Below are 21670 nucleotides of genomic sequence, written 5' to 3' on the forward strand. Positions count from 1 at the left end.
CCCCACGGACGCAGTGAGAGATCATCTGGGGACTCCTCATTCCCAACTCCGCGTTCAGGTACCCAGAATGGCGGAGATGGTAGCATATGGAGCATTGCACTTTGTATGAGAATTTGTGAAACACCAGCTGACTCTGTGAACGGACCCTATAAACGGCCGTAATTCGGCGATGCAGAACATGAACGTGCTTGAATAGTCGAGATATATCCCGCATTATCCTCTTCAAACATCCGACTTTTGTAGAACTATGAAGGATTCTCTTCGCGTATGTCTTCCGAGCTGGACCTTTTTTCTCGAGACTCAAGGTCAGTGCAAACTCGGTGAGTGTTGGTACATAAAATTGCCAAGAAACTCTGAAAAGAACGCATGACCCAACTCGCAAATGGGGCTCATTCGATTTGTTGGATCATGGGAAATGTTCGATTACCCCTTTGATTGAAATGCAGAAGATGGCCAAGACATTGGTGGAGAAAGGTATGTAGAACTTTGTGAATAAGGGGTGATGTGATGAGATGTGAGTTATCAGCCATCCCCAACTCAGCGTTGTAACCTCTCACAACTCTATCTCTGAACCACATTTACGAGATAACCTATCACTTTCCAATACCTGAAGCTTTAGACAAGCTATCGTGCCATTGAGTGATCACCTCCTCCCAGTTCCACTATATCTTGCACCATATTCTCGCGAAATCTATGTACATCAGTGATACCGCCCAAGCTTTTGGTCACGCGGTTTCGCAAGGCGAATCCATGAGCATAAGCGCCCGTATATCGTTTCTCTACGAATCGGAATGTATAGCCACTATCCCTTGTTAGCATTTATGTTGATATCTGTTGTCCTATCTTTCGATATCTTTGTAGCACGAGACTAATGCACTACGCCTTTATTCGCGGTTATCTCTCGCGCTACTCCGTACTATCAACTAAATCTCGGGAAGCTGAATTGGGCAATCTCCGATAGCTAGTCTAATAGCCTCATTGTGTGGATGAGTTCCGGTTTTGAATCATTCCGCAAAGACAACCAGCTTCGAAGATGTTAGCCAACTCAACGGGCATTAGTTAATGGGCGTTCGTTGATGATCAGGTTCTGCCAAGGCCTTCGGAGCAAAATCCGTCACTTTATCAGAGTTATTTGAAATGAGTGTAAAATCTGTAAATGGTAAAAAGTCTATATAATCCAAGCGATTACGAGGTTAATATAGAATCATTGCCGACTACTGGAGCTTAGGGTAGGCCAAATACTGTCTATAAATCTCAACTCAATATGTCTTTTTAGGCACTACTATTCATAGACATGTTTTACTCTTTACCTTTAGATCAATAGGATATAGATTTGTTACAATAAAAGGTCTAAAAATATTTCAGTCGGTGTATTTTACAAAACTGTAAGTTCAAAGTAAGCACAACTGATAACCTTCTCCCCAAGTCTTGATAAAAGTATTATCAAGTCTATCATCGCCAGCATCTTCCCACCTAAGCTAAGCAGGGCCTAAGACAGCGCCTAACCAGCCTGTATTGACTATGATATTGGAAAGCTCTCTCTGGGATCAAAGGAGCATACATTGTTATATTTCAAAGTCACTATTTAGACTCCTCGCCTGCGAAGGTAAGTTCTGTCTGGGATCTAAGCTCCGAGCCACAGGCCTCAACTGCAAATTGTGCTATGAAGATCTCTATATCGCACTGACATATCACGCCTCACTTATCACTCACACGAAAGGAAATACTAAAATACAATGTAATTTAACTCCTTTAACTAAAGTCGTGCTTGCGACTGATGAACTATCATACAATGACTATGCGTGTCATTCTGGGTATCGTTTTCATAACTCATTACTCCCCCTAGTCCACCACCTTCAACATCTCGTACGCCTTGTGGCTTATCACCTTCTGCACGATCTTGAGAGGCGTCATCTTCACCTTCTTCGTCTTCTGGGTGACGTTACCCTTGTCGTCCTTCTCGTCAACAACCTCCTCTTCCTCCTCCTCCTCAAAACCACCTCCCTCCAAAAATACCTTCAGCAAGCCCTGCGAGTATCCGCTGACGAGGCATGTTCCATCCTCATCAGCCTCGACGGGTTTGGGCGCCGTTGGGTCACCACCGCTTCCGGTGTAGCCTGCTCGTCCGCCTGCGAGGTTCCAGAAGACAAGCTCGGGGAGTTCGTAACCCGCCTCTTCGAACTTGGCCTTGATGCGTTCGAAGGAGGTAGACCAGTTTGAGCTTGAGGGTCCCTTGGAATCCCACTTCCGGTAGTAGTGGGAGTTGGAGTTGCTCGCTTGGTTGAACTGCATGTCGCTGAAGACAAAGACACGCTTGATCATATCCTCCTGCTTGAGCTTGTTCTCGATTGCCATGGGGAGAATCAAGTCCTCAAAGACAGAGACGAAGTTGGTGCTCATGCTCCAGTCCGATCTGTGCATGGCCCAGTACTTCTCCCTCAGAGTCTTGGTCAAGTCGACTTCCTCGACTCTGGGGTGCTCGCTGAAGGTGATGAAGGTGCCGGCGAAAGGGGGCTTGGCGACCTCTGCGAGGAGGAGAGACAGGCCGATGGCGGAATCAAGGGGCGTGGTCTCATCTCTGAAGACAGGACTGTTCATGCTGCCAGATACATCACAGACCGCGATGCAGGAGTCCATTGTGCCCGAGTCCTTGATTCTCTTGACGAGAGTGTTCCACTGGCCATCAAGTACCTTGGCCTCAATCTGCGCGACCTTCTGGTCAAGAAGCGAGTTGGCCCCGGTTCGACCAGCCGAACTGCCCATTCGAACCTTTCGGATCAATGTAGAGGGGAGAAGAGTAGCTCCAGAGATGTTGACCTTCCCTTCAGCAACCTTGTCAAGGTACTTACCGAAGCGCTCGGCATCGTTCTCGATGAACAGCTTAGAGTACTGGTTCATAGCGAGGGAGGGAACTCGGTCGTACTTGATGTTTTCGTACTTCTTGTCGGTGATGTCTCGCTCGACGATATCGAGCTGCTTTCGAAGGGCAGATGTATCCTTGCGGTACTGCTCACGGGCGAATCGAAGATACTTCTCGTGGTCGTCTCTTGGGCTCAGCATCGGGTGGTAGATGGACGCTCGGGGGTACAGGATCTCGGCGATGGTGCTGACGATGAAGGTGTGTCTGTCGTGGAAGTGATCGGAAGAAGGTGCCCATTTGCCGCACAGCGAGATAGAGCGCTTGGCCTTTTCGTCTCCTTGGAGGGCTAGGATGTCCCTTTTCAGCTGTTCCGCGAACAGCCGAGCAATGGTGAGATGTAGAGCGCGGTAGATAGGGTCGGTCTCAAAGAGGACCCGGGCGGTCTCATGGCGGTTCTCTCTGGTTTCTCGTCTGAGTTCCTTGGGGTCGACCTCGCGAGTCTGCTCTCTCATCTCCTGTCTAGTTGAGTGAGATCCTTGGCCACGGCCTCGGCCACGACCGCGACCGCGACCTCTTCCACCTATCATGACCTCATGATGAGATCCCCGGAGTCTGCGGCCGTCGCGATGAAGAGGCTTCTTGATGCTCTTGCCGCGGAGAATGCCAGGGTTCTGGGTGTTGAGGACCTCCTTGGGATCATCGATGACAGTAAGCTTGTCGTTAGCTGCAATGGCCAGGATATTAAGCATATCCTTCCAGTAGCCATGGGCCACTCCATTCTTCACGTCGAACTTGGCAGAGTCGTCATCGTTCTCTTCCTCAACGAGAACAAGGTCATCGTCTTCCTTCTTCTCGGCCTTCTTGTTGATGACCGGGCGGCTCAGCCAGCAGAGGTTGGCGACGAGGGTCAAAGGGTGGTTCTGTGCCAACCAACCGGTACAGCGGTAGAATACAGTACGAGAGCTCTTGCCCAGATGGATGGAGCGAGCGTTGAAGATGATTCTGAGAGTAGCAAGGGGGTTCTCATCCCAGGCTCGGGTAAGGAGATCCTTCAGGCGAGGACCAGAGACGACTTCCTCGAGTTCCTGGAAGAGATCAACAAGGGCGTCCTGACTGGATCGATAAGCGAGATCGCCGTTCTCTGTGAACAGCATGTTTTCGAGGTTCCGAGATGGCTTCTCGTTGTCGTAGTTGATGAGGCCCTCCATGAAAGGGTTGGACTGGACAGGCTGGGCTTCTTCCACTTCCATCTCCTGGGTAGGAGAAGACCCTCGCATAGTGTCAGTGTCTTGAGATGCATGGTTCGAAAGTTTGGCAGCCTTCATGGCGTGACGGATTTCGGCAGAGGTCGAGTCGGAGACGAGAGTGAAGGTCTCGGACTCATCAGCGTCAGCGTCAGCCATGGCAGCAAAATGAGCCTCACGCTGATCGTGCAAGAGAGATGGCTTGTGTCGACCGGCGATCATCTGACGAATACATTCTTCAAACTCAGCCTGTGGCAGTCTCAGGGCATCGTCGAAGGGGAAGAGAACGGGGGAGGATGACTTGAGAAACCAAGGCAGATCTGATTCCGATGAAGACGCCATGATGTTTGATGCCAAGCGGAAGCCAGTTGTAGAAGAGATGAAAAGAAAAGAACGTGGAGGTAAGAAGAGGTGTGATCTTATATAAGGTAAGATACCAGAATGTAACTTTTGCGTGTGTCGTTTTATGTTTGGGTTAGGACTGAGCTGAGTGGCAGAAATCGGTCAGTGAGTCAGATACTCCCTCTTAGGTTTGTTTCTGAAGGAGACGGGAACCTTTTTTTACAGTGATTCATCCTCTGAAATGTAGGCTTGGAGGGCTGTACCTACTGGTTGCATGCGGCTGAAGCTTGGAGCTTTGGATGCCTGGAGGCTGAGCTAGACAAGGAAGTCTATCCACATCGAACAGGGCACAATTTGGAAATCGCCGAATAGTATGAACTGATCAGAATTTATACATGAGAGGCAAATGTGACTAGTCAAAAAATCATTGGTTCTGCAGCCCTAATTCTCATCATCTGTGTTGGTCCAACATGTCGTTGTCTCTGAATACCCCTGTAATTGACATCTACAACCCATGTCCTGGGAGCTTAGCAGGGGACTTTTGCGGGGGGCAAGGGTGCTAAAACTGGCCGCTTGACTCACCCGGGAGCTAATGTATGGGCCATCCATCATCCCTCTCCCGTCTCTCTTAGTCGTAGACCCTCCTCTGATTTCTCTATAGCAAGCCTGCTAACATTAGGTTCCTCAAAACCGGGCTCAAATGCATCCAAGAGCCTCCCATTACCTTCAAGTGTATCACTCTGACGAATATAGGGATCCTCAACACATCCCTCATCTTCTTCAAATGGGTTCTCACCGTCTTGATACATGAAACTGGTCACCTCCCTGCTAACATCCATCATCACAGCGCCATGAACCCTCGAAACTCGGACGTCAACACGAACAACTATCTTGGGCTGGTTTTCTGCGTCCCGCTCGCGCCAGCCTAGCTTCTCGCGCATGTCGTGCACCAAGCTGTGATAGTCGCCACTATCGGGCATGAAGATCAAGAAGCTCAGCTCAACAGACTCCAGGGTTGGGGGTAAAGCTCCAAGAAATTGTATGACGTTGTCTTTTTTGACGATGAATTGACAAAGGCCGAAATGTCGAAGTTGATGCCAGTCGTTGACAGGGAAGATGCTTTGCAAAGGGACAAAGTGGTCTACTTCCTCCCCATCAGAGTCGTCAGAGTCATAGAAGTCGTCAACATAAACAACATTAGTGAGTAGGCTGAAATGTTGGATATCTCTCGCCATGGCAAGTGTATTCCGCAAATGGTTACTTCGAAAAGAGCACCAGTTCATGTTACACTGGTTACCGCAGTGTAGGGAGAGGTCAAGGCCCGTGAACCCAGGATGACTTAGGATGGTCTTCAGGTCTTCGATCTCGCTGTTCTCGGCGTCATCGAATATACGACAACTGATTCCTGTCCGAAGCTGGTTGGTGTCAATTGCCAAGGCGGCAAGTTTACTCTCTGGCTTCTCCCGTAGGTGTTGGGCGACGATGCGACTGACGAGACAATAGCCGCGCCATTTATCCTTCTCCGAGCGACCCCAATCCCTCGCTTCGGGAAAGTTGGAATGCGTCTTTACAAGAGGCCATCCACGCTCAATAGGGTAAAGGAGACCCCGTGGGAGTGATCTGATAGTAGGCGTGAGATACCACGGCAGTCCAGGTTTTCCATGAGCTGCAGGACTAACTACCATTCTTCTCAGATTGAGGAAACGTAGCAGCCCATACTTCAACGCATCGGCGTCTCTGTTTGTGGCAATAGTCTCTTGTTGTTCTTGCCACAATCTCTTGAAATGATTGAATGCTTCTGCTGGGCTGAGTGGATGTTCAAAGGCCTCTTTAACCTGGCTATAGTGTGGCTTATACCACCCGATCATCCCGCGATTCTGGCGGTAGACGTGACGATACCATTCGGGAACTCCAGTGGCCTCACCGATATCATTTTCTTCGTCATACCATGAGGGCCACTCCATTTCGTGGGCTGGATTAAAACGTGCATCGTCGTAGATGATCTCTGTGACATAGAGCCGAAAGGTTTCGTGATCTGCAACAGCCTGAAGACTTCTATATCGCGCAAATTGGGCGAGAGAAAGAGACGGTTAAGGCGAAGATGCGTGGAGTCTTTGATATAAGTGCATGTTTGGCGCAGAGTTTTCAAGTCGATGTTGTGCAGTTGGCTGAGTACTTGGTTGAGTACTTCGGCTGGAAGACGCCCAAGAAGCCCAGACGATCCTCGGCCTTGATCATTTGGGGCCATTTTCTCAAGTCATTGAGAAAGTAAAGTCTCTAAATCCAGGGGAACCAAGAGTCAAGTAGCTTCTACTAACTTAGTACCTACTATCATACGTGACTGTATGAGGACATGACCTTGAGTGGATCTACTTATTGCGTACAGTGGGTCAATTTAGAGGTACCCGAAGGTGTCTTAGTGTGGAGCTTATGGAGATAGAGCAGGAACGAGATGTCGTTTCACGTGAGACCGTTGCAACCTTGTTTCTTCTAAGTATTCCAACTTCATGTCTTGAAGCATTTGCCCCTTTATCTGCTTCTCCTTGTCTCCAATGCCCGAGTGTTCGTTCTGCGGTCGTATCGTCGGGTGGCGAGGCCAATTGATGTCCATTGCTCATCAATCTCCTTCCAAAGACTCCTTTCTTTGATGGCCAACTTCCAATTGTTCGCTGAGTTCTTTGTCAACTGTAGCGCCAATCCCTTGTTCCCTGTCCTCCCTTTGTGCTTATGTGCCTTGTATTGGATCTCAATGCGTCTCGAATCTCGATGAATCGTTGGTTTACGGTCTCTTCTTTCGCGGTCTCTTCGTACGTCGTGTCTTCTCCGCAAAGCCAGCGCTTTTAGGGATACTCGTGCGTGTTCTCCTGTAACATGACCAAGTCTGGTCAGTGACAGCTTGTATGTACGGTAATAGGAGGAACCTTTGTATGGATCAAGGAGCGTCGATGCTTGGCAGATCCCATCGCAGTCAAGACAAGTGGTCTGACTGATATGAAAGCGAGTGCAAGAATAAGGAGTAGAAGCAGATCGAGTCTTCGAATATGTGATCCTGTGTATGTGCGTTCCTCTGTCGCGCTATGGACTTCGGGCGTCGTGTCTTTAAGTGTCGTGTCTTCGAGTGAAGGCCTGTTGATCTGTCAGTATGCTCCGATGACTATCAAGGCCATGCTGCTGTCGTGCTTCTTGCTCTTGTCTCGCCGATGAGGCCGCTCCCAGGTCGCTGCGTCATTGACGGAGTGCCTCCTCGTCTTTGACCGGTGTCTCGTATGCCCGTTGGCAAGACACCGCCGCCGCCGGTATGATCGAGAGGGATGGGGATGAGTCTCGCAGATGGCCGATGCACATCGTCTCTTTGCTTTACGGGTTCGGGGTCGAAGTGTGGAAAACACCATGAATTCATGGTGGTGACACTGCGCAACGACACAAGGTTAGCATGCCCCAAGATGCACTGCTTCCTCAGTGAGGAAGCTAATACTCTGGACGATCAAGGGGATATGCATCCCTCGAGTTCTGAGTTCCATGACTGTGTGCCAGTGGATGAAATTTCGATGTACTGGACGAAATACAATATGGATGAACAAAAACAACAAGATGGCGATATCGTGATGACTTCTGGGAGACTAGTGGGGGCCCGAATAGTTTCATCAGTGGAGGGGCGGGACAGAATGGGATGCAGGCCACCCGCAACACCAAGCAACAACACCACTTGGGCTGGAGAAGAGTAAGTGAAAGTTGGCACTGGACATCTTGTCATTAATATCTACCTCCGACAATATTGGGATTACGATTATATTATCTACATTTAAATCTTGGGTCGAGTGTCATGGCGATATGTGCTCATGAACAACATAGGAATTTGAACTTGAACATTGGCCTTGCTGCTTTCTTGTGGATGTATGAACAGGATAACTGTTCGGCATCAAGGTGATTCATGTCTCGATAGCTTCTAATGCTTTTGTCCCACTGCACTGCCGCTCCTCCAACTTCTCCTGAGCCCCTCCGCTGCTAAGACCAATTCCTCTGCAGTGCCTCAAGTCCTTGACTCCTACAATGCCCTATCCCTTTCCCACAAGAAAGAAATTCCTGTCCCCGGAGTAAATACTCAGTGCCCTACTCCTGAGCACCACTGGCAGCTTGACTGGCCGTTACCTGGTCACCGGACCGTCTGCCTTTTGTTGATTCTGCTCTCCTATAGGCTAGGGCTTGACGCGTCGTAGGCTGCATCTTCTGCCCCTCTCGCGTATATCTTGCTCTCCTCTTTTCTCCCCCTCCACAACAACATCTCCTCTCACATCACTCTTCCGCGTCTCTTGACAACATCTCTTTACACAAAACAAAGTTTGCATTACAACATCTTCACTTTAACCGTGTCGTACAAGAATATCACAAGTATCTAACCATCCTCATTCTATTCTCTTCTTGAGAAGTATCCCCATACCCAAACATCCCCCTTCCTGTATACCTCATCTCCAACTTTCTGTCTCTTCTCCTTTTCCTTTTAACTACCCATCGTCGACATAACAATGTCTTCTCCCACCTTCAACGGCGATCGAGGTCCTACCTCCGAGCAGGGCAGTTGGGACTTTCTGTCTTTCCGTTCCGATGAACAGTCTTCTGGCTCCTCCGACTTCAACGGAGTTGGCGCCGCCTTCGGAGACTTGGACTCCCATCCTTCTGATGATATGAGCCTTGCTCTGTCGGCTGACAGCGAAGAAGTGAACCGGGCTTTCGAGGAGCGAGACGACATGATCCACTCGAAGCTTGCCAGCTTCGAAACCCAGCTTGACTATCTATCCGACCCTGTCAACTTCCCCGACCTCACATCAGAGGAACTGATGAGCCAGCAAGAGGCTCGAGAGCAGGCTCGTGCAGATCTGATCAAACTCAAGGAGGAGAACAAGGCCAACCGCGTTCGTTATGACGAGCTTCGAGTAAGTCATCCCCAGTCAAACATACTTATCATCTCATGTTAACGCTTTCACCTCTTAGGACGAAATTATTGGCTCCACCGACGGTAGCCTTACCCCAACCCAGGTCCTCGCGAAGATGGAAGAGCTTGGTCGAGTTGAAGCCGACCTGGAGCAAAGCAACATCGCACTGCGTCAGATGAGCGAAGCTCAGGGTGACTCCTCGTCCGGCGATGTAAGTATTTCATGTCACTTATTGAATCAGATGATTAATGTTTAAACACAGGGTGACGACGAGGCTTCGTCTGATGATGAAGGATCGGACGAATCCAGCAACGGACCGGGGGAATAGGATCCCCCCAATTCCCTTGCTGATGATTCATCCGAACTGGAGTCTCAATTCGCGGCCCGCCTTGAGGTTGACCCTGCTGCCGATGGCGGCAACAATGATACATCCACAACCAACCAAGTCGTTGCATCTGATGGCCAGGAGTCCCCCGTCGATAACCAGAGCGAGACCGTCTGGGTTCGTTCTGACGACGAAATGTACATGATCAACGTTCAGTCAGTTTTCGACCCTAACGGCACCGCCGACTCCCGCCGTGTGCTCTTGAACAAGATTCCTCAAGGCACCACTCTCACTCAGGTTGCCAATGCGGTCTGTGGTGTCGGAGGTCTGATCAGAATTTCCATCATGGACAATCTCGTCAACAGTGGCACTGCTTTTAAGATGGCCTGCGTGGAGTTTCGCGACTCCGCCGCTGCTAAGAAATACGTCGCCAACATCAAGGCCAACGGGCTTGAGCTTGTTGACAGCACCGGGCGCTTCTACGATATTGAAGTCAAGCTTATCAACTCCACTTCGTCTTACGACTCCCGCCATGGACACCCCCTTCAATATGGTGTCGGCTATCACAGCGAGCTCTCTGGTCGTTGTATCACTCTTGAGAACTTTCCTACCTCTGCCATTTGGTACCTCTTTACTCGATTTGGAACAAAGTACATCATCCGTGCTTTCTTCTACCCCAACGATAACCAGATGAACGGCAAGCTGTCAGTTGAGTTCTCCAGTGTCTTTGAGGCTGGTCGTCTCTGTTACATGATCCTCAACCAAGTCTTCATGCCGTACCATGGCCCTGCTACCAAGATGGGCTTTGGGCCGACTCCTTCTGACCGCGACGTCGAGGAGCTCACCAGTTCCGTTTCCAACACTATCGCGCACATCTCTCCCAAGCATCTCTCTGATGCATGGAATGTGCAACCTTTCAACCTCTTTACCCCTTCTTCGAACTTCCCCTATGGCGCACACATTCCCCGACGTGCGGTTACCAGCCGTACCTCGTCGATGAACGTGGAGGTAGTGTCGCGCACCCCGTCAATGACCGTAGATGTGCCTCACACTCCGTCCGTGAATGAGGAGGCGTCACGTACCTCGTCGATGAACGCGGAGGCTTCAAGCACCCCGTCGAATGTGGAGATGTTGCAGTCTCCGTCTCAATACCCAGGAAGAAGTGTCGTTCCTCACATCCTCGTCCGCGATGACAAGACGTCTCCCCTGCTCCGAGACATCCAAATGACCAACATCACTTTCAACTTCGTGGATGCGAACATCAAATACATCATCGTTAAGGGCCAGATCTATTCTCGAGAGGTCGACGGCGACATCTACACCAAGCTTGACTCCATGGATATCACGAAACTCAAGCAGGAGAATGTCCTCAAGATCAACTGGGCTCCTTTCTGGAAGCACTACTGTGAAGCCAACGAGCTTCCCTATCTGCCCAAGTATGCCGAGTATGGGCGTGTTGCCAATGTCCGACGGAATATAAACAAGAAGTTTGGATTCCCGTCGTCATGGAACCCTGAGAGGCTCACTACAATCCCCAGCCAAATCAAAGCCTACTTGAACCCCAAGTCCCGCAAGGTAGTCTCGACCGCTGAGGCCGAGCGAAAGTAAATCTACACAACAACAAGTCGCGATATTGCGCAAGCTGGTTATCTACGGATCAGCAGTGTTCCCATGAACACCCAACAACGTTCAGTGATACGAACACTGAACACCACGAACAGTGCAGTCATCGGCCAACATGGTAACGACGACAGCAAGCAAGGCTTGCGTTTATTTCCACAATGTCTTTTTTGGGGGGGGCAAGGTCAATGCAATATGAACGAGGAACATTTAATCAAGGGCATTGCTATAACGGACGGGAGGGATTTGTATGACATCTTTTTGGCGCCCTGAGGAATCGGTCAATGGATCAACGGTAGTTTACGGTACTTTTAGGTAGTTCAATGTAAAAAAAAAGTCATTTGACACAAAATGGGTATCTCTAATGCTATGCATGTCCGCCGTGACCGTCTGCTTTTGAAAAGTAATTACGCCTTCGCCCGTAATGATAAGAATCCTTGCCCGAAAGCCATCTCCAACTCCGTAGCCAACCTGACTTTGTTGTTTTTCCCTTCATCTATAATCATTTACTCCCCATCCATTCGCACCCAAGTTCTTAGCCCTCTTCTTCGCAGGAGGTTCCTCCACGACGAAAAGCTCATCATCGTCATCATCCTCCTTACGTGGATCTGGAGCGACGGGCATTCCGAGTTCGTCTTCCTCTCCCCCTGCGAAAGCTTCACTGACGCTCTTGAACTGCTTTGCGGGAACGCCCCATGATAAAGTAGTTTGTTTCATAGACTTCTTCTTCGGTGCATAGGACGGTGCAACGGAGGGCTGCTTAGAAGCTGGTTTTGTAACCGGCTTTTCTGAGCGCTTCCGCTTGCCGTTGCGGAGGTACGCTTTGATGAGATCTTTGGGGAGGTTGGATTCTGGCTCCCAAGAGGGATTCTGGTCAGGGGGCCAGTCGCCTTCCCAGCGGACCAGGAAGTAGCGCACTAGACCTTGGCCTTCGACATCGTAGAGTTCCATGTCTTCGAGGCGCTTCACCTCCCAGCCTGATTCATCTGCCTCTTCAGCTTCTTGGCTAGGGTCTTTTTGAGGAACTGGTTCTGGAGACTTGGGGATGCTGCTTTTGGGCTTGGATTTTGACTTTGGAGGTTTCTTCTGAACCGACATAGCTTCTTCGATGAGTCGTGCTGTTTGGGTTTCTGACTCTGGATCTGGTGTCTCAACCCCCGAGTTAGAGCAGGTGAGTGACTCTTGGGGAGTCCAGTCTGAGGCGGAGCCTGTACCCTGAACGCCACTCAGTAGTCCGTTAGAAGGTCGTGCTTTCTTTGAAGGACGACTAAGTTTCTTTTTGCCTTCAGACTTGGAGCGTATGCTCGTGATCTGGGGCGTACTTTGCCGGCTCGAGGTCCCTGTTGACGGGAACGACTCGAAGTGTTTGCCCTTGTTATGACTTTTCTTTGGGACATGGGAATCAGCTGCTGAAACATGCAACAGATCCATCTTAGTGCCACTGAAAGCACTTTCTGAGTCCTCAACAGTCCCTCTATGCTCATCCAATGCCTGATCCGACGTCTCAGCCGAATCACCAGTTATTTCCCACTGCAACTGTCTCGCGGGACCCTCTTCATCCGACAGTCCTTCAAAGTCCTTCAGCCTGTTCTTTGTAGGGGTCTTGATCGTCATGGCCCCCTTCATTGGAACAGCCTCGTCGTCTTCTACTACCGCAACAACAGCCGTTTCTATCGTACTGTGCTTGGGTGGTCTACCACGCCTCTTTTGCTGTGCCACCTGTCCAGCTTCTGTCTTCCTTTTCTCCGCCGTTTCTTCTTCAAGCTGTTCTTCCGTATTTTTGAATTCCCACTCTTCCAATTTCCTCGGCGATACGTATTCCAGAATATCCATTGCAGGAACCAACATCTGCGCCGCCGGTAGGTCCGTCCATGACACGATATATGCCATACGTCTCGGTAGAGGGTGTCCATCTGCAGCAAGTCCCGGCGAGGGAAGAATGATTCGCTCCAATATGTACGCGGTCGAGTCTTGGGGTGGTAGCAAGCTTATAGGCTGCAGTGGAGGGCCACTTCCAGGGACATAATCTCTTGGTTTAGAGCGAAGACGTACTTCGATCCGAGATCTCTTTTGTTCCTTCGTTTTTCGTTTTTCCGACTCGTCTGGCTCGAGCTGCTGTTGGAAGGACTCCATCGCTGGTGCGCCGACGCGAGTCCCGCGACCAGCGACGCCAGTTCTAGCAGGATTATATCGGAAGAGTCGCCAACGCGATTGGGTGGGTAGAACTCATAGATCAAGAAATAAACTGAGGCAGATTAAGTAAAGGAGATTTTTTATCTGTGTCGTCGGCGTGTTCGTAAGAATAAATCTGTTCCATGAGCTGTTCTAAAACGCGGCATGTATTGTAAGAGGCTGGCACCAGGCCTAAGAAAGAGCTGCTACCTGATGACTAAGCCAATGACAAGATCAACAAAGCCTAACACAGCATATAAAGACCTATAGGTTGTATTTTAATTAAATAAATAAAGGAAACTTGAAATTGTTTTAATTATTTAATTATTTTAAAAAGTCTTTATTAATTTAGTAGCTAATATTTTTAATTCTATGCCTAAATACTAAGACAAATAAGAAGAAGATAATTAACTTTTAACTTACTTAAAGCTATATAACCCTTATTAGGGGGGTGTGGGTTATCCCCTTCCTACCGTAATTGAGTCCTAATGGCGGCAGCGCTTAGCCGCGCCTAACCAAGCGCCAAAGTTTTCCATCCACCATGAGATCACGAACACAGCTCTACCCGAGCTTCAGCATCCCCACGTCACGCCCAATAACCGACGGCACAACGACATCTTCCAATCTCCACTCCAAACCTCTAATTGACTTTTTTTCCCTCTCAAAACTCAATTGGCTACACCATCAATTTCATTTCACCATGGCTTCTCCGCTCAAGACCTCCGTCTTGCGCATGCCGTTGACAGGTCTCGTGCGCTCATCACAAAAAGCTTCATTCTCAACTCTGCGTCCAGCATCATGTCTCTCAGCATCGCCGTTCCGACCTCAATGCTTCACACCCGTCGTCGCAAAGACCTTCTCTCGCACCTACGCCGATAAGCCGCAGTCCACCACCGAACTCCCTCCGCTCGACTGGAACAGCTTCTTCAAGCTGCGAGTTTCGCGCCGACGATACCAGCTCTTGTTCTCTATCACCAATGGACTCTTCACCGGTGGTGCGGGCGCCGTTTTTCTCTCGACGGGTCTGGCGGAACCGATCATCTCGCAAATCCCTCTCGATCCGTTTATGACGCTGGGACTTATGACGCTCGCGTTCTCGGGTCTTGGGTGGTTGAGCGGCCCTAGTGTTGGAAACCAGGTCTTTTACCTCTTGAATCGTCAGTGGAAGAAGCAGATGACGCAGAAAGAGGCTCAGTTCTTTGAGCGCATCAAGCAGCATCGGGTTGACCCCACCAACTCGAGCGCCAGCAACCCTGGTAAGTTTTTCATCTCGCTAGCTTCAGGTGCCGATCGAGTAAGTTGCTAACTACGGAACAGTTCCCGATTTCTACGGCGAAAAGATCTCTAGTGTTTCTGGATATCGCCAATGGCTAAAAGACCAAAAGGCATTCAACAAAAAGAAGACTGCCAACTTTGTGTAAAAGAAAGAAAGAAAAGAAAAAATATCTCACATGAGTCTCTGTTGACTTTGAGCAAAATGTTATTTGTAATGGCGCAGCTGATGGGCAGGAATGGCCTGTCCTTGGTGTGCTCGGGTTAACACGGGCATTGTATGTTGTATGTATGTATCATAAAATCTCTCATCCAATACGACTATCCCCATTTCCTCTTTGAGCCGGCGTCTCTTTGTCAGTCTATATAAAAGGCACAGATGGGTCAACGGTGTCCTTCCATGACTTGATACCACCCAGAATATCGCCGATAAATCTATCTCCGTTGTTCCCTAGTCCCAGGTCTTTGAGTTTTTGCGCGGCAATCTGCGAATCGTTGCCGACTCGGCAGACGATATATATGGGGGTCGAATGAGGCAGATCGCTTGGCCATCCTTCTGGTGTAGCTTCACCACGAGCGCTCATGAAGCGACTGATAGGGATGTTGACCGAGCCTGAAATATTGCAGAGGTCAAAATGTTCCTTCTCTCGGACATCCACGAGCAGCATGTCCTTTTTCTCTGACTTGGCGAGCTCCTCATACTCCTTTGCTGTGACTCGCTCATCCGGTTGGAGTAACTGAACAGGCTGTTTGACACCACAAAACTGAACATAGTCCATTGAGTTCTTCAAGTCGCTCAAAGTCAGTCTGTTCTCATCACCACACGCCAAACAAGTCTTTCTTCTGCCCCTCATCCTCACAGATCGGAAAGGGGTATCAGCCATGCCACTGAAAAGTAACAGCATCGGTGTCTTGGCCTCTCCATGGATCTCGAGATCACCTCTCGAAATCAGCTTGATGGCCTCTAAAGCTTGTAAGACACCCATCGTGCCAACGATAGGTCCAATGATTCCGCCCTCACCACATCCAACCACGCTATCTGGTGGCGGCGGCGTAGGGAATATGCAGCGATAGCAGGGACCTTTTCCAGGAGGGTTATTCAGAATGATCAATTGGCCAGATGTTTGGAACGCAGATGCTGAGACAAGGGGCTTGCAGAGAAGAACGCAGATATCTGAAATGAGATAGCGGGATGTAGGGTGGTCAGTACAATCAAGGACTAAATCATAGCCCGATACAATATCCTCGGCATTCTGTGGTGTTAAATGAGTGTTGTGCGCATTGTAAGTTATGGTCGGATTCAGGCTTCGCATGTTAGTCGAGACTTCTTGGATAAGTATGGAGTCTTACTCTTTGAGATATGTAATCGCACTCTGAACCTTGCTCATACCTACACGACCCGTCGAATGCGCAACTTGACGGTGTAAATTCGAAACTTCAACCTCATCGCCATCAACAAGACCGATCGTGCCAATCCCGGAACCAGCGAGGTATGCAGCAGCAGGACATCCCAGACCTCCGGCTCCAACAAGCAGGACCTTGGCCTTTCTCAGGCGTAGTTGACCTATTCTCCACTTAGCAACTTTCGCTTGAGTATTCAAATGGAAACTGACCTTGCAGTCCAAAGTTTGGAACAATCATCTGTCGACTGTACCTCTCGTACTCGTAATTATCGAGTGGCCATTTCCACGCTTCTTGAGATTCACGTGCTTGAGACTCTGCGGCTGCGAGTTGGGAGCGTAGATCTGCGAGTTCGACTTCTCGCTTTGCAATTTCTCTTCGAATATTGTCGATTTCCTCCATTGTTCTTGCATGAGAGTGAACAAGTGCGAGTTTGAGATGTGAAAGTTAAAAGTCACGAGGGGATCAGCTTAGAACGGAGATGTTGAGTTGAACCCCACTATCGATTGAGATTATGAGCAGTCCTAGTACTTCTATTCATAAAACATTACATAGCGTGAGCTGTTATGGGAAATAGATAACGGTCTCTTGACCCTGTTCCAAGTCATGATTTTAACCTTTAATCTCTATTTTACCCAAGTTCTGATCGCCCGTTAACTGGCCATCACCAAAGCCGTTGACTGCCCTCTACGCTGGATCTCGGTGTGCCCCACCATCTCGGTGAGCCACCCTCACCGAAAATGTTTCTCCAGTATCTTCACCTACACCTTCAATTCCACACCAAATCCTCCCATCTCCAACACCCCAACCACAACTCAAAATGGTACGTTCCCTCCCCCTATACTCCCTCAAAGTCACTGACTTACAAAACTCAGGCTCCTCAACCACCAGGTCTCAAAAAGCCCTCCGCGCGCACCCTCCGCCACCAGCGAGTAACAGGGCAAATCCACCCTCAAGCCCCCCAAAAAGTCTTCCGCGACGACGCCGCAGTAACCGACTCCTTCCTCTCCAGCAAGCGCGACAAGCGACTCATCAAGCACTCCTCCTTCGTATCCCGCATCCAATCGGCACGTATCTCCAAATCCACAAAGCGGCGACGACCATCGAAGAAATTAGCAGCGAATCTAGAGAGTTTAGCTGATGCGCTACCAGAGCTAGAGGAAGGCGCAGAGGTCGAGCAAGGAAAGGTTAGGCATAAGAGCTTGAAGAGTAAAAAGGGTGCGTTGAAGAGGAAGGAGAGGGTTGTCAAGGGCGAGATGGAGAGGTTTGGGGTTAGTATGGCGAGGTTGACGCAGCAGGACGCTGTGCCTGCGCAGAAGGTTGAGGCGGAGGAGAAGACTGCGCCGGCGCCGACTGCGAATCGGTGGGCGGCGCTGAGGGGGTATATCTCTTCGACGATGGAGCAGAATCCTGCTTTTGCAGAGAAGAACTAAGCAGGTCGGCGTGGAGAGGTTACAAGATACCAAAGATGGAGATCAATTCCATATGCGACGTTACAAAAGGGGGGCAGATCCTATTTTCATAGAAATGTGTCTAGGCGTATGGAGTTGGAATCATATACTTCGATCAGAGTACTAGGACAGGCAATCAAACCTATTATAACCTTGCCTAAATGACATAAAGACTGAGGTAAATTGGCATAAGCTTAGGGGACTCCTTGATGAGTTTACCCTGTCATTTTCATAAACTTCTAGCCTTCCATCTCCCTTGAGAAGGCCTGGCATAAGACTTCACAACAGATACAATACTCGTCACGTTTATGCGTATAATTATTCTTCATGAGCTGTGCAAATGCACGCATGTCTTTCTTTCCACGTCCTACCAAACGCCTTCATCGCTAACTCGCATTACTTTGATATCTGGGAGTATCATTAAAACAACAAACGCGCGTATGGGCATCTTTTCTCTGTTACATGATAACCACATCCCTCTTACTGCTCCACGCTACCACCAACGCCAAGATAAAAAGAACACAGGGTTAATAAAAACGACAAAACGAGATAACAGAAAACAGGACTAATCGACCGTGGCGCATCCGTCGTAAAATTCATTTCATTACAGTGGTGGAACAAGTGCATCATTGTTTCTCGATCACACTTTGAGATGAAACAGTTGTTGCGCTAGAAGACCGCTTGCCCCGGACTTTGACGGGGGTTGGAGGACTTGATTGAATCCTGGGCTCTTTGGTTACTCGATCGAACTTGCATGCTTGTGGACCGAGAGGAGGTGAATCCTTGGAAGATCGAATTGGGTTCGGGTTTGTGCGCACACGGTTTCTCATGCCTCTCCAAGGAGGCTGGTCAACAAGTCTGGTGGGAGAAGTGCCCTGGGGTTTAGTGACTGGACCATTGGCAATTGAACCCTTGCCGCTTTGGTTGACGGGGGACTTCTTCGCCTCTTGAGAACGGGGAGATACACGGCGTGGTGACCGAGGTGGTGACTTGGGGGGCTGTCGGACGCTACGCGCCTTTGTCGTCTGAGCTTCCCTGATTTGTCTTATGAGTTCCTCGAATTCTTCGCAAGAGCCGTAGCAGTCCGTTCTCTATTCGATCCGCGGCGGTGTCTTGTTCGAAAATGGGCTGGCGCTTCTCCTATCTTGATTATTAGACACGCCATTCAAAGGAGAGACAGAAAAAGGAAGGATTGATGGCACTCACGATCGCCTACGCTCGCCCTCCTTGCGGAGGTTTTCGATAATTCGCATCATCTCTTTGCGGCCACCATAGCTGTCGACCATCTTACCACCCATGCTCATCGACACCTTCTCGCGGGCATTAGCGCAGAGAAGGCGCTTGACGAGGAGGTGGCGCATCAACAAGCAGACAAAGACGCCACAATCGCTGCCGTTCTCCTGCTGGGGACAATCGTCGAGGTTGATAAATCGAAGAGGTCGTCCGAGGATATTGGCAAGCTTGCGGGTTGCGACGTTGGCCTCGGAGTAGTTGGCACCACCAAGGGAGTCGTAGTGGAAAGCGACACCATCGAGTGTCGAGACAAGGAGAAGTGACCAATGGCTACCACCTTCAGCGACGCTCACATTACGATTGTCGTTGATGGGTAGGAAGATATGGGTGACCTTCGAGAAATCGGGAAGGGCGGACTGGACTGATCGGAGGTCGGGTTCTTTCATAAGGAGGAATGTCATGCTAGGACGAAGTAGGATGATGCGAGCTTGAGGATACTTGGGAAGTGTTTCGCGTTCCAGATATTCCTCCCAGAAAGCAATGTTGTTATCTGTTAACCAGTCGTGCTTGAGGGCCTTGATATCCTCAGCTGTCAAGAGGACATCATAGTAGCTGAGGTAGGGCTTTTCGGGGGCAAGCTATATAAGTTGTTAGCGTCAGCGCCACTAGACAAGTCGCATTCCATGATAAACTCTACCAAAAGCGCATCTCAAAGATAGGCGCATTGGATCGATACCTAGGTAGACAAGCATGCACGGAGATGCGGGGTTACAGTTACATACCGAATCGCCAAAGTGGCGGGCCATCCTCTGACGAAACGGCATCTTGTGTTGCTTGGATATCGAGGATGAAGTGGAAGTAGACGAGGTCGACGAACGAGGAGAGATTTCAGGAGAATACGATGTCGAGTCTGCGGGTGTGATCTCGTAGTCGGAATTGGAGGTTAAGGTTGAGTCCGAGGTGTCAGCCGAGCTTGAGCTGCCTGGTCGTCGTGATCGGCGGCTCCGAAAGTTGAGAAGACCGTGCAAACGGCTGTAGAACGCAAGTGTCAGAGAACGATTGGTAAAAAGACAGGGACACAAAGGGTGATAATGCGCTGAGGATTGAGAAGTAGTAGTTTGTAAAAGATGAAAGTGTTAAAAGGATGAAGAAGTCAAAGATGGAAGTCAATCTGAGCTGAAGCAGAAGAACAGATACAGCAAGTGGCAGTGTAAGTGAACAATAGGTCGAGGACACAGTGAAAGCGGGGTCAACAGTGGTAATCTGAATAAGAGAAATCCGTACACAATAGAAACAGCTCCTTTGAACTAGTGGCAGTGGTATTATACCGAGGCTTTTCAGGTAGTTTTCGACCCTTGTGCAACGTGAAGAAAGGTTGAGGTCTGGGGAGAAAAAAAAAGAGAAAGGAAAAAAAACTGGAGCGAAGGGCAGTGTCTGCAGCTGCCGCGTTGGACAAGAGGCTCAGCCCAGTCCACGAGCCCAGGACGCAGTGGAGGCGGGGCAGACGATGGCACTGGCATTTTAGCGCCCCTGCTTGTAAGAGATGTAATGCGGGCAGCCAGCTTTGACTGACGCAGACGGGCCAAAACTTAGGACCTTTTTATCCAGTGACAAAAAGAGTTAGTGTAGATTTAGGGGGTCTTGAGACCAGTCTTTTTCATCACCTAGGGCGAAGAATGGTTGGGTCCTCCCTTATGCAGAGTGGTCATATGACGATGTGACAAAGAGTGGTTGGTGATATAGGGAGGGAGATGTGCCTATTGTTCATGACTGAAACAGAATAAAGGCACTGGCCTCTGAATAAACGGAATCCAAACGAAACAGAACAGAACAGAACGAGACAATCGTCTTACTCACCCTGGTGTAGAAATATGCCCCGCATCATCTGAACCCATCCTGTCGTGCCACTCAAATTTCAAGCTGTAACAGACAAAGTGCAGGATATCCAAGCGCAAGTGGTCCAAGCAAAAGCAAAGAATAACGTAATAATTAAATATTAATAAGAAAAGAGCAATTAATATTCGTAAATCGGTTTTGGTATATTCATCGCAGTGGCTTCATCGGCAGGTCTGGATCTCTTATATCATGCATACCATCTAAATCTCGGACTTGGGAATGACCCCGTCCGCGCCACAAAGTCACTACGTCACCCACAACCCAAGGTAAACCACCATCGTCATCGTTTCCCACGTTCGTTATCGCGCCGAAAACGCCTCCCGGACTGTACACTCCAGGCATCGACATCACCAGCCACGAATGCAGTAATATATCAGCTCGATAGGGCAGGCAGCTAATCTTGAAGATCGTGATGCTTATTATGACACGCAAGATCAACAGTACTCGTCTCAAAGTGTCTCATGGTTATCATCTTGTCTCCATCGTAATATTCGTCTCCCTCTCTCGCTTCCTATTAACCGCTATTCGCCAAGTATTTTTCCACCCTCATCCAGAAGCCAGTCTGAAGCCAGTCTACGATGCTTCCCGTATCAAGCCTAGCCTCATCGAATAAGCGAAGAATAGCTCTCTTCCCATTCATCCAACCATTCAGCATGCCTAGAATGCCACCAGTCTCAAACCTTGGATTTGCTTCACACCCCATCTCAATATCGTCTCAATCGTCTTAAGATCGCTCCATATCTTGCCCAGATTCTGTAGTACGTGACCACGAGTGCCATCATAGCGAGGACATCACTTCTCAATAAGTCACTATCAATGCTCAGCGACTCTCATCAAGCATAAGGCCAGGCCCGGGATACTTACCGCTCGACTAACATGAAACTGACCCATCAATCAACCTTTTGATCCCTGCCGCCATTGAA

At 49.3% G+C, this 21670-nt stretch overlaps 8 protein-coding genes across 8 annotated transcripts; 3 read left to right on the forward strand and 5 right to left on the reverse strand.

The window, feature by feature from the left end:
• Positions 1-1842: 1842 nt before the first annotated feature.
• FSUBG_1799 (uncharacterized protein) lies at positions 1843-4446 on the reverse strand (the record flags this gene model as incomplete). The annotated part of the gene is made up of 1 exon (XM_036679503.1): positions 1843-4446. The coding sequence occupies one exon, from the start codon at positions 4444-4446 to the stop codon at positions 1843-1845; it is 2604 nt and encodes an 867-aa protein (XP_036542715.1).
• A 608-nt stretch (positions 4447-5054) lies between these two features.
• FSUBG_1800 (uncharacterized protein) lies at positions 5055-6410 on the reverse strand (the record flags this gene model as incomplete). The annotated part of the gene is made up of 1 exon (XM_036679506.1): positions 5055-6410. The coding sequence occupies one exon, from the start codon at positions 6408-6410 to the stop codon at positions 5055-5057; it is 1356 nt and encodes a 451-aa protein (XP_036542716.1).
• Positions 6411-8969: 2559 nt separating this feature from the next.
• FSUBG_1801 (uncharacterized protein) lies at positions 8970-11310 on the forward strand (the record flags this gene model as incomplete). The annotated part of the gene is made up of 3 exons (XM_036679507.1): positions 8970-9377; positions 9436-9588; positions 9706-11310. 3 exons carry the CDS (start codon positions 8970-8972, stop codon positions 11308-11310), a joined length of 2166 nt encoding a protein of 721 aa, XP_036542717.1.
• A 504-nt stretch (positions 11311-11814) lies between these two features.
• FSUBG_1802 (uncharacterized protein) lies at positions 11815-13455 on the reverse strand (the record flags this gene model as incomplete). The annotated part of the gene is made up of 1 exon (XM_036679508.1): positions 11815-13455. One exon carries the CDS (start codon positions 13453-13455, stop codon positions 11815-11817), a length of 1641 nt encoding a protein of 546 aa, XP_036542718.1.
• Positions 13456-14194: 739 nt separating this feature from the next.
• FSUBG_1803 (presequence translocated-associated motor subunit PAM17 mitochondrial) lies at positions 14195-14915 on the forward strand (the record flags this gene model as incomplete). The annotated part of the gene is made up of 2 exons (XM_036679509.1): positions 14195-14750; positions 14812-14915. The coding sequence occupies 2 exons, from the start codon at positions 14195-14197 to the stop codon at positions 14913-14915; spliced, it is 660 nt and encodes a 219-aa protein (XP_036542719.1).
• Positions 14916-15128: 213 nt separating this feature from the next.
• On the reverse strand, positions 15129-16569 carry FSUBG_1804 (molybdenum cofactor biosynthetic; the record flags this gene model as incomplete). The annotated part of the gene is made up of 3 exons (XM_036679510.1): positions 15129-16071; positions 16117-16330; positions 16380-16569. 3 exons carry the CDS (start codon positions 16567-16569, stop codon positions 15129-15131), a joined length of 1347 nt encoding a protein of 448 aa, XP_036542720.1.
• Positions 16570-16987: 418 nt separating this feature from the next.
• On the forward strand, positions 16988-17600 carry FSUBG_1805 (ribosome biogenesis SLX9 domain protein; the record flags this gene model as incomplete). Its single annotated transcript, XM_036679511.1, has 2 exons — positions 16988-16990; positions 17043-17600. 2 exons carry the CDS (start codon positions 16988-16990, stop codon positions 17598-17600), a joined length of 561 nt encoding a protein of 186 aa, XP_036542721.1.
• A 644-nt stretch (positions 17601-18244) lies between these two features.
• FSUBG_1806 (sentrin-specific protease SENP8 (SUMO-specific protease)) lies at positions 18245-19675 on the reverse strand (the record flags this gene model as incomplete). Its single annotated transcript, XM_036679512.1, has 3 exons — positions 18245-18653; positions 18825-19489; positions 19634-19675. 3 exons carry the CDS (start codon positions 19673-19675, stop codon positions 18245-18247), a joined length of 1116 nt encoding a protein of 371 aa, XP_036542722.1.
• Between the last annotated feature and the right edge of the window lie 1995 nt (positions 19676-21670).

Source organism: Fusarium subglutinans (genome assembly GCF_013396075.1).
Source record: "Fusarium subglutinans strain NRRL 66333 chromosome Unknown NRRL66333_c0000014, whole genome shotgun sequence".
Classification (NCBI taxonomy): Eukaryota; Fungi; Ascomycota; class Sordariomycetes; order Hypocreales; family Nectriaceae; genus Fusarium; species Fusarium subglutinans.